General features: G+C 37.0%; 1 protein-coding gene across 2 annotated transcripts; it reads right to left on the reverse strand.

Annotated features, from left to right (window-relative positions):
* Positions 1 to 1,233: 1,233 nt before the first annotated feature.
* LOC110791306 (uncharacterized) lies at positions 1,234 to 8,081 on the reverse strand. 2 transcript variants are annotated; one of them, XM_021996061.2, is made up of 3 exons: positions 7,853 to 8,081; positions 6,346 to 7,705; positions 1,234 to 2,455 (listed from the first exon to the last, which is right to left on the reverse strand). In XM_021996061.2, the coding sequence occupies exons 2-3, from the start codon at positions 7,693 to 7,695 to the stop codon at positions 1,532 to 1,534; spliced, it is 2,274 nt and encodes a 757-aa protein (XP_021851753.2). In that variant the 5' UTR covers positions 7,696 to 7,705; positions 7,853 to 8,081; the 3' UTR covers positions 1,234 to 1,531. The 2 variants fall into 2 exon arrangements, with proteins under 2 accessions (XP_021851753.2, XP_056692346.1); XM_056836368.1 differs by lacking the exon at positions 1,234 to 2,455 and adding an exon at positions 2,480 to 4,010 and having other exon boundaries at positions 6,346 to 8,028.
* Between the last annotated feature and the right edge of the window lie 1,206 nt (positions 8,082 to 9,287).

The raw sequence follows: 9,287 nt of genomic DNA on the forward strand, positions 1-9,287 counted from the left end.
ACATGTTACTTTTTTTTTATACGGAGTAGTTTTAGGGGAGATACCTTCTTAGTTTAGGTATGTTACTTCTATAGTTTAGACATGTTACTTTTTTTATAATAATTTTAGATGAGGTATTTTTTTTAGTTTAGGTATGTTACTTCTATAGTTTAGACATGTTACTTTTTTTATATAATTTTAGATGAGGTACTTTTTTAGTTTAGGTATGTTACTTCTATAGTTTAGACATGTTACTTTTTTTTATACGGAATAGTTTTAGGGAGGTACATTTTTAGTTTAGGTATGTTACTTCTAAAGTTTAGACATGTTACTTTTTTTTTATATATATAATTTTAGAGGAGGTACTTTTTTAGTTTAGGTATGTTACTTCCATAGTTTAGATCTGTTACTTTTTTTTTGTTTTAGAAGAGGTACGCTATTGGTTTCGCGCTCGTCACACCATCAAGTTGATGGTGTGACTGGTCTCACAGGAGACGAAGTGTAATTTCATTTATAACCACATATTGTCTATGAAATAACCCGAGCCTTTGATCACAACACATAATGCTAGTTACTTTATAAATCATGATAATTTCTTATTATTGACTAAAATATATTACGAAGTATTATATATGTCCATGTCTCATGTCTCGTATCTTTCAATCATACATTAGTAGAACTAAAATTAGAGTGGCTTAAATTATCACTTGTAACAATGCGAAAATGTAACCCTTATCATTTACTCCCTCTGTCCCTTAATACTCGCACCAGTTTGACCGGTGCGGAGTTTAAGACACTTAATTGACTTATTAATTTAATGGGTGTTTTTTTTTATAATGAAATTAATTAATTGATAAAAGACATCTACATAAAGATTTGAATCTAACAAATACATAACAACCTAATAGTATAAAAACTTCTTTTCACCGTAGCTACGATCGCAGTATATCAAACATTTTGTATACCCTCTTTTATATCGCTGTGATTTACTTACAGCCTTTCTCGGCGAGGGGATCTATAGATCTGTTGTAGCCGTGGCAAATATGATTTCCGTCTGATTCGTCTGATTGTCCTCGAAAGATTGACCTCCTCTGCGATCCCGAACAAATCTTTACCAAAGAAACAACCTGAACTAAACTAAACACACAAAACTTAACTAGAATCAAACCCATCATAGGGGTACTTATTACACTGAAACTATGTAGTTTTATTGAGATCTAACGCAAAAAAAAAAAAAAAAAAAAACAAAATTGAAGAGAGGGGCAGAAATAACCAAATTTTCGAAGAAAATTGGCTACTTCATCCGTAGAAAACCCTAATTTTTGTAAACACTAAAAAGAGAGAGAAAATAGGGAGAGAGGGAAAAAAATTTAATGGATGTTAGTTGATAGTGAATTTTTTTTTTAATATACTTAGTGGGACATGTGTAAGGTTCGAGGAGTGGTGAGTGTGGGGTGTGAATTTTTAAATAATTTTTTGTAGGGAGTAGTGGTGTAGGTTTTCTTTTTTTGATGCATAAGAGGGAGAAGCCCGTACAAACTAAGAAATTAAATCAAGCAATAACTCGTGGCCATGCCACACCTATGATGTCTTCTCGGAGCAGACTAGTAATTTGATACGGAGGGGTATCATAATAAACTAATCTGTCGTTTTGGACAACACCTAAATTAGCTAATCTATCTGCAACTTTATTTCCTTCACGATAACAGTGAGCGAGTCGAACCTCCCAATCCGAAGATGCAAGTAAGCTACGACATTTGGAGATTATATGAAAACATTCTCCACCTTGGTATTCATCATTTTGTAAGGCTTCTAGACATGCTTGATTATCCATCTGTAGAACTAGCTTCTCAATTCCCATGTTCTTTGCCATTTCCAGACCTATAGATGCTGCTAACAATTCTGCTTTGTACGAAGAGCATAGGCCAAAGTTGGCTGCAAACCCTTTGATGAAGCAGCCAGTTTGATCACGTAGAGCACCTCCACCACCTGCGGGTCCTGGAGAGCCTTTTGAGGCTCCATCAGTATTGAGTGCTATCCAACCATTAGGCGGGTTACACCAGCTAATCAGTATCTCCCTTCTGTTTGCTTGAGAGGTATTGGTATTTGCTTGATTATTGTTGTGGATCGCTTCCCAGGTGCCTTCAATTCTAGCATGTAGAAAGCTTTCAGTGTCTATGGGGATCTCACTTCCTCTCCCAAAGCAGAGGTTGTTTCTCCATTTCCAGTTCCACCAAAGGGTCAACGCGAAGCAAGTAGGCCACTTCTCACAGAAGATGAGACCTTCAGCTTGAAGGTTACGGATCAGCCATGTTTGTAAATCTCCAGTGTAAAAGGATGGATAGTTTGCAGCTTCCCCTACACTAGCCCATACACTTCTTGCAGCTGGACAATCCCTTAGCAAGTGTAGCAAGGTCTCAACTTTGTTGTCATGACATCTCACACATCTAGGGTCATCTGTCAGGTGGCGGTGAAGCTTGTTGACATTGCAAAGAACCCGGTTATAGTATTGGTAAAAATTTCTATTTATAGAAGCGGTGCAAGTATTAAGGGACGACCCAAAAAAAAAAGCGGTACGAGTATTAAGGGACGGAGGGAATATCAATCAATTATACAGTGGAGATCTTTAGGTATAATACTCCATAGTCCGTACTCAATAAGTTAGAATTACAGTACCAACCCGGTAACCCAGAGTATAATGTCCAGATTGACAACTGAAATTAATTTGACAATAAGGACATTTTCAAATCCCCTTTACTACAAAAAAAATTATTTTGCTGATTTAATTAAAATTGAACTTGAGAATAGGCGCAAAGCCCACGCGACTCCAAACTTATCCTAATTTTTGTGTATTTTAAAAAAAGAAAAAGAAAAAGAAAACACAAATCCAATCTATAATGCATACGGAGTACTCCGTATTTTCTGATTTTTTAGTTTATGATCAAATCTGATTATTTTAGTTCCAGCATGTTTTGTTTTGTATATTTTTGGTCTTGGCCTAATCTGAATATTATTTTTTTTATTTTTTGGGTCTTATATGAAATTTCTTTCTGGTGTGATTAAAAGAAAAGTAAGTAATAAGCGATAAAAATAAGGTGCAAAGACGCGTATGTTGGTACTGAGTCAACTGACTAGCAGTACATTTCTTTACGGGTACCGATTAGAATTTGAGCTTTATGGGTACCATCAACCACTTTGGTACTATAGGTAATTAGGTTCTAATAAAAAGTACTTCCGCCGTCCCTAAAAAGATTTTTCCATTTTTCTGTTTGGCGATCGTTTAAATTTGCCCCATATCTTAATGGTAATTTTCCCCTCCTGCTCTCTCTCCCCGTAGGCTCACTTTACAAAGAAGTGTGCACAACTTACACCCTAATATTAATAAAGTGAAATTATTCCATGGGGCAAATCTTTAGGGGCTGAGGCCCGAGGGAGTAATAAGTACCGATAACCGTTAATTGTGTCCATTTTAGACGCAAGCGAAGCCACTATTATCAAAGTTTCCTCCAAACGGAGGAAATATCGCAATTTAGAAGTTGGACCATGATGCCAAGTAAGCATGATGCACGGTAAGAGCACAAGTACATAGTTAAAAGAACATGAATATTTTTATTTATTTTTATTTTTTTAATAAGTAAAATACTATATATTTTTCATAACAAAAAATTGAAATAATATATGACATTTCTTTTATCGCAAGGTCATGTTCTTTTGTTGGTACACGTATGTTCTTCTTGTGCACCATGCTTCTTGTGCAACATTGTCCATATTCCACAGCTCTATTTTTCACTCTTTACCAGATTTGGAAGGAGATAAATCAAATAAGATTGTGTCAAACTTGATTACCTTGCATTCTTCTCCACTTATTCCTTGAGCTAAATAAGGATCAAACTCCATTAGGCCATTTTATTTTTTCAAAAAACACACACAGAGATACACAGCACCTTTCATTTTTCTTCCCCTGTCGGGTGTTGTTAACAGCATGAGATACACAGCACCTTTCATTTTTCTTCCCCTGTCGGGTGTTGTTCCTGATCAAAGAATTTTAACAGCAGAATGCAGTATTCATCTCAAGGGCGTTTCTCATGGTAAGGCAGTAAGCTACCAAGTTTATCAACTACACCATAGCTGCTCTATAAAACGTGTTATCACAGACGTAAATCACACCGATTACATAAACAACATCCCGATTTTTTGGGGCCATCTTAATCTGATGCATAGCATCTATGTGAAGAGTAGATCCAGATTTTTCATCCACAGTTGGACCCAAGCCCCCAAAATTCTACAAAACAACATCTTCCAATATACCAGGTTTAAAAATCTGTTAGCTAACAAGAATGGCAGGCAGTCAGGCAGCAATACTGATCTTGAAAATGGACCAGCTGCTGGGGTTACAATCTTTACCTGATATTACACTAGAACAATTCAGAAATAGAGCAGAATAACAGCAAGACCCAAATCTAGGAACCACACCATACTAGTATACCTTATGGCCTCGAGTTTGACTTAACATAACCTGCCTCTGATCATAAAACATCTCAAGCGCATATGTTCTGTTTCCTCTGGTCCACAAGACATCAACTGTTTCCTCTGATAACTCGCGCTATACACATTACCTATGTTTTCCTCAATAACCATTTTGTTCAATAAACTCATCTCTTAAGGACCACAAAGATAATCATTATATTCTAATTTATTTATAACTATATAACCAAGGTTCAAACTTTAACAACTACAGCTCCATGCCTCTACTGCATCCAACTTCCATGATTCAGATTTCACTATTTCAGAATCTCACTTTTACATTTCAATTCAACTTCCATGATTCAGATTTCAGAACCTCACTTTGACATTCCAATTCAACTTTCATAAAGTATGATTTCAGGGCAATTTCAGAAAGTAATTGTGTTCACTCCGCAAGCTATGGTGTTACCAAGGCTGATCACCAGTCAGATTTCAGAAAGTTTTCAGATCCGATACAAGTCATATATAACGGATATCCAACTTCTCACATTTTTGTTAAAAAACATATCAACAATAATATACTCTGTTACCCAGACTCTTCCTTTTACCTCAAATACCGGACATGGGTATGTAAACTTCGACACCTCATTTTGGACCAAAGTCGTACAATCTTTTCACAAAATAGTCGTGTCGGACACTTGGACACGTACCGGTGTCCAATATAGATATCCGAGTCCGGGTAACATAGATAATATATAATGACACAAAACTACTAAATCTTGATACAACTTTTTATCAAGATTAAAAAATTTTAATAAATTTTTGTATTATATTTCCCCAAACTTTGGATACGGATTGAATATCTATTATTCGAAATACATTGGGTATCAGATATCCCAAAATCAAAATTTTGATGTCCAATCCGTATCCACATTTTTGCTTAGCCCAGTTGGCAACACAATAATTCCAAACAAAATATAAAAATCTTAATCAAAAAGTTATGAGACAACAAGTTGTTAGTCCAGATTGGTCACTCTAAGATTCTCCTAAATCCGGCATCACTAACAAAAGTAATCTCTATACTCCATTTCCATCTAAAAACAGAACTTCAATGCACATACTCTTGAAGCATTTTAGAGGATGCAAGTTGGTTTGGCCCTCAGCAACCCGATGTTCCACGGCACCTATTTAACTCAGGAAATTCGAAGTTCAAAGTTTAAGAAAACCCAATCAAACCCCCACATATTCATCCAAACAAGTACCTACCAAGTTTTGAATGCCTTGGAAAGCAGGTTATTTGGTACTCTATATTAGTTAGGATTCAAAAACATGACCATTTTTCAACAGAGTTGAGCATTTGCGTTATTTCAACTTCATATCTCACCAACTTAGCCTCCACTTAGGTTAAGTGAGCAACTACTTACCCCTTCGAAGTTCAAATCAAAGGACAGAGCATTGAGCAACACCAATTTGCTCCCAAAAGGATACCAATAATAACATACTTCTTGGCCCTATCACATGAGCAATCACAGAATGCCAACAAAAAACATCAACACCTCCACTTAATTTTTTGTTTGTTCTACATTTACAACATATACATGGCCATATGATAATAGCAAACAATAGAGGGTATAAAAAAAGACACCAACAACGACACACAATTCTAATTACTTGTGCCATAACTTACAACATTTATACTGTACAATTTAGATTTCTGATTTAAAATTACAGTTGCTTGAATTTGTACTAAAATGATCCAGCTAATTTTGTTCTGTTTTGCATCAACTATACGACATTAAATGGCTCCAATAAATAATGGAGGCATTTGACACTAATTGAGAAGCCCACATTTATCAACATCTTACATGACATTCAAAGAAAGACATGGAAATCAAGCCTAACCTGTGAATCCGGAGACAAGTCCTCATTAGCATCAACATTCAGCCCTTCTTCCATCTCCCTCTCCCTCTTCCTGAACTCATATTCAGCATCATCAGTGGGCAGCTCATGCCGACAAACAGGACAAGTATTTCGAATTCTCAACCATGGAACTATACATTCCCCGTGGTAGTAATGAAAGCAAGGAAGCTGCTTTACCACTTCCTCCTCAGAAACTTCGTCCTTACATATTGCACAAACGACTTCACTCACTTTCAAAACCTCACAAGACAATGTAACACTAGGAAGGTTCACAATAACAGAGTCAGCAGCAGGAGGACTCCCCCTCCAGTCATTCATATGCTCCTCCACCTCACCAAGAATCGCTTCATACATATTCACATTGAAATCCATATCATAAACCTCACGATTGAAATTGTTAACAGCTAACAAGATTTCCCACTCCAAATCACGAATTGCTTCCTCCACACCAAGTTCTCCACCTTCATCAGTATCAGAATCAATAGCAATTTCCTGCTGTTCCGCCCTCAATTGATACGTATCGAACACATTTGACACATCAGTATCCAGCTGAATTGGTGTTCCTAAATCATCATCCTCAACAACAACAAAACCTTCTTCTTCAACAAAAAAAGCATCGAAATTATCATTTACAACACTACCCACATCAGATTCTCTCTCCTGAGTTTCAACATTTTCACTACGATTCCCATTGTTAAACCCCAGATAATCCCAACAGTATGGCGGACGATCGAAATCACTAACCCCACCGAACCCTCTATGGTGATGATCACCATCTTCAGAATCAGAGTCAGAATCATCAATATTCACAATACGCAGACCCTCAAAATGCTGCGGTTCCTCAATCATTGGAGATGCATAACTAGGATTCAGACCAGCATCATGATCAGCACCTAACCCTAACCCTAATTCTAAATCAACCTCATCTTTATCACTCAATCCACCAATCCTCTCACCTTCACCCGAAAATTCACAATTCGGGTCACCCAACCCTGTTCCCAAACCCAAACCCAAACCTAGCCCAATTGCACCATCAGAGATAAAGGCGTTTTGAGAAGAACTACGCTGGAACAAGTTGGAATAGCTCACCTGATCATGATCATGCTCATGATGACAACGATGATGATGAAGAAGATGGTCTACATCAGGTTCGAAAATCGGGTCCGGCTTCGGGTCTAAATCGCAGGAATCAGGTTCAGAGTCCGACAGAGAGGGCAGAGAAGGATGAGTTGGGCTTTCAGGTCCAGCGAAGAAGGAGGAGAGAGAAGTGAATGATTGAGCTCGCCGGGTTTGGATATGGCGGGGCTGCTCCGGTGGGTCCACTTCTGCCATTGTTGTTGTGCTTCAAGAGAGATAAATGGAGGGAGTTGTTTAGAGAAAGGAGATGTTTTTATGAGAGGGAAATTAAAAAAAATTAAAAGAAATCAGGGGACTTGGCAGAAATAAGAAGACACGTGGGTGTGAAGAAGATGAAGAAGAAGTGAATAACCTGAGTTTCCGGCGGTGGTTCCGTATGTTTTCTCTCTTTCTCTCTCTTTTGACTTGGCTTTTCTCCGGTTTGACCTTTTCTTTGTGTGCGTACTTACAAGTAACAAGGGAGAAAATGACCAAATGCCCCCAAGAAATTATGTACTCCGTAACCACAAGGGTATTTTTCACGTTTGTGTTGTACGGAGTACAGATTTTAGAGCAAAATATGGTTTTATGAACCTGGGTGTATAATATTGTTCACTGTGCAGTGTGCACTTTGTTTTAAATGAGCTATAGTTTAAATACAAATAACAAATTGTTCATACCCAAAAAATATATAGCAAATGAATAAATAGTTAAAATATTTCACTAGTACGTGTGTAATGAAATCATTCTCCATGTTCATTAGATTCTTAATGAATGTTCATCAGGGTGCATAATGAGCACTGTGCACCCGAGTGTATAATCTGAATTGCGATAATCTAGTATACATTTAGCTCTATTTTTTTGAGCTTTTTTGTTGTTGTTGTTGAAACTATTTGATTTCGATCAATCAAAAACAGAATACAAGCTAAACGGCAACAGAAAAAAAAACGAACAACCTAAGAGGGGTGCAAAATCTTAGCAAAGATAACCAATCTAGGATTGCCTCCTTTTGCTAAGACCCCCAAACAACTTACAACTCTTTCCCAACATTTCTGAGCTTTTTAAACAAAACCATCTCCTTAAACACTTGATCTAAATCACCATCGATGTTCTGAAATCGTCGTTGATTCCTCTCCCTCCACACAAAGTAGACAGAGGTGAATAAAGCTATCCTATAAATCTGGTGTTTAGCCACATTCCCAACAACATGGGTAGACACAAAAACAATCTCTGACGTCCAACTACCAGCATGTTTATCACAATCAATCCAATTTAAAACTCTACTCCAAAGAGCGGTAGACCAAGAGCACGAGAAGAACAAATGATCAATGTCTTCTTGCTCTTGCTTACATAAAAAACACAAAGTATCACACTGGACACCAATCTTCAATAACTTGTCACAAGTTGCCAGCCTTCGCAGCACCGCTAACCACCCAATAAAAAGATATTTCGGAGGGCAAGGGTTATTACAAATCAGCCTTTTCCAATTAACATCCTTAAAACTACCTCGCAACAAATTATAAGTTTTCCTAGTCGAAAAACGAGCAAGATCAAACACACTCATATTAGCAGGGCTAGTATTATTAAGATAATGTGAAGCTCCAACAATTTTCTTCACCATCCAAGAAGCCTGCTTTGGTATGACAATCTGCAAAACATTTCGACCTTTCACATAATAATAATGAATCCACTTTATCCGTATCTTATTCTTTTTGTTATGCAAATTTCATAATAATTTGCATAAACATGCCTTATTCCAGTCAACTAAATAAGTAATATTCAACCCCCTATCCACCTTAGGGAGACAT

Source organism: Spinacia oleracea, chromosome 1 (assembly GCF_020520425.1).
Source record: "Spinacia oleracea cultivar Varoflay chromosome 1, BTI_SOV_V1, whole genome shotgun sequence".
Classification (NCBI taxonomy): Eukaryota; Viridiplantae; Streptophyta; class Magnoliopsida; order Caryophyllales; family Amaranthaceae; genus Spinacia; species Spinacia oleracea.

What these genes read in the sequence shown, in the direction of transcription:
- LOC110791306 (XM_021996061.2), bottom strand. Translation starts at nt 7,695, where the DNA reads ATGGCAGAAGTGGACCCACCGGAGCAGCCCCGCCATATCCAAACCCGG. An exon ending in ACTTGTCTCCGGATTCACAG is followed by an intron (nt 2,456 to 6,345) that starts GTTAGGCTTGAT and finishes AATGTCAACAAG; the next exon opens with CTTCACCGCCACCTGACAGA.